The sequence below is a fragment of the Mandrillus leucophaeus genome, unplaced genomic scaffold (assembly GCF_000951045.1).
Source record: "Mandrillus leucophaeus isolate KB7577 unplaced genomic scaffold, Mleu.le_1.0 Scaffold162, whole genome shotgun sequence".
In the NCBI taxonomy this organism is placed as follows: domain Eukaryota; kingdom Metazoa; phylum Chordata; class Mammalia; order Primates; family Cercopithecidae; genus Mandrillus; species Mandrillus leucophaeus.
This window is the reverse complement of record NW_012101610.1, coordinates 2486456-2488739: the sequence shown is the minus strand read 5'-3', so window position 1 is coordinate 2488739 and position 2284 is coordinate 2486456. Positions and strand designations below refer to the sequence as shown.

General features: G+C 49.6%; 1 protein-coding gene across 1 annotated transcript in view; it reads left to right on the top strand.

Annotated features, from left to right (window-relative positions):
• The window catches only part of TMC7 (transmembrane channel-like 7), a 90292-nt gene that overhangs the window by 62897 nt on the left and 25111 nt on the right, over window positions 1-2284 (top strand). The window contains exons 10-11 of the mRNA XM_011976102.1: window positions 337-454; window positions 794-892. Of these exons, the coding sequence (XP_011831492.1) occupies window positions 337-454; window positions 794-892 (217 nt within the window). The remainder of the gene's footprint in view (window positions 1-336; window positions 455-793; window positions 893-2284) is intronic.

The window sequence follows — 2284 nt, the reverse complement described above, 5'->3', positions numbered from 1 at the left end:
GAGGCGGGTGGATCACGAGGTCAGGAGATCAAGACCATCCTGGCTAACATGGTGAAACCCCATCTCTACTAAAAATTAAAAAAAATCAGCCGGGTGTGGTGGTGGGCGCCTGTAGTCCCAGCTACTCGGGAGGGCGAGACAGGAGAATCGCTTGAACCCTGGAGGCGGCACTGCACTCCAGCTTGGGCGACAGAGTGATACTCGGTCTCAAAAAAAAAAAAAAAGAAAAGAAAAAAAAAAAAAGGCAGCTTCTACATTCGCTAGCCGCAGTTCCAAGGGACCAGCCGCCCTGAGAGCCTCATCTTCCCATCCTCTCTCCTCCTTCTCTTTCTGAAGGTGTGTCTTTATGCGGCTGGCCACCATATGTGTCCTGGTGTTCACGCTGGGCTCTAAGATCACATCCTGTGATGATGACACGTGCGACCTCTGCGGCTACAACCAGAAACTCTACCCAGTGAGTTGTGGGGCGGGGGCGTGAGGCTGGCTGGGTCCTTCCAGAGTACAGTGTCATGGTCAAGAGAACAGTGATTGAAGTCATGGGTTTGAACTGCAGTTGCTTCGCTTTCTAGTTCTAGTGATGAGACAGAGTGTGGCCCCATGGAGTCCAACCCCGGGCACTTCTGAGGGCTTGGAAACCAAAGTCTGTGCTGAGGCTCAGCGTTTGTCTCAGCTGATGCCCTCGCTGGAGCCACAGGATCTGGAGTTGGAAAGGGAATTAGAAGGTGTCTTGGGAGCCTGGCTTTCTCTGCCTCAGCTAGGGTCTTTCAGTTTCCCTCACTCTCTTTGGTTTCAGTGCTGGGAGACCCAAGTTGGGCAGGAAATGTACAAGCTGATGATCTTCGACTTCATCATCATCTTGGCTGTGACACTCTTCGTGGATTTTCCTAGAAAGTAAGTGTGAGGGGTGCCCTTATTATCCCCCCCCACCACACACACACACACACACACACACACACACACATAACTGGAGGGTCCCATTGCAGCTGCATTCCAGAAGCTGCTGGATGACTCTATAGCCCTGGAAATCTGACAACTGGTAACTTTTTTTTTTTTTTTTTTGAGGCAGGGTCTTGCTCTGTCACCCAGGCTGGAGTACAGTGGCGCAATCTCGGCTCACTGCAACCTCTGCCTCCCGGGTTTAAGCAATTCTGCTGTCTCAGCCTCCTGAGTAGCTGGGACTACAGGTGCCCGCCACCACACCTGGCTAATTTTTTGTATTTTTAGTAGAGACAGGGTTTCACCATGTTAGCCAGGATGGTCTTAATATCCTGACCTCGTGATTCACCTGCCTCTGCCTTCCAAAGTGCTAGGATTAGAGGCATGAGCCACCATGCCAGGCCAAGTTTTAAATTTTTTATAGAGAGGGGCTCTTGCTATGTTGCCCAGGCTGGTCTCAAACTGGCCTCAAATGATTCTCCTGCCTCAGTCTTCCAAAGTGCTGGGATTACAGGTTTGAACCATTGTGTCTGTTCATAACTGGAAACTTTCAAGTAGCTCCAGGCTGTTGACCTCAGCATTCATTAGTTGCTAATCTAAAGGCAGCATGAAGAGCAGAAATGGGGTCGCTTTCCATGAGGTTTTGCTGGGGATGGCCTTCTGCCATCAGCACAAAAGGTGCAGACTCTCCAGGCGGCAATGGACGCCCGTGTCCTGATCTGGGTTCAAGCTCCCGTCCTGCCCCTTGCTAGTCATGTGACTTTGGGCAAGTTATTTAAGCTCTGTGCCTATTTTCTCACCTGTAAAATGGGGATAGTAGAAGTACCCACCCAGTAACTTTGTGGTGAGGAGTAAATGGGGTAAGTAATGCAGATGAAAGCACTGAGAACACTCCACAGTACAGAACTCAACAAAACGTTAGCTATTACCAGCATGATTATCATAAACTGTGTTGTCATTTCTGTTATTATTCTTTGTTCACTTAACCACTCTTTACCCATGTATGCAGATAATCTAGGCAGAGGCCAGAGGTCTAGTGAGTCCTTAAAAATAAATATGGAAGCCTGGGCACAGTGGCTTACACCCATAATCCTAGCACTGGTGAGGCCAAGGAAGGAGGATCACTTGAGGCCAGGAGTTTGAGACCTGCCTGGGCAAAATAGTGAGACCCTGTCCCTACAAGAAACAAAAATTAGCCAGTTAGCCAAGCATGCACATGTAGTCTCAGCCACTTGGGAGGCTGAGGCAGGAGGATTGCTTGAGGCTTGGAGGTTGAGGGTACAGTGAGCTATGATTGCACCACTGCACTCCAGACTGGGTGACAGTGAGACCTTGTCTCGGAAAAAAA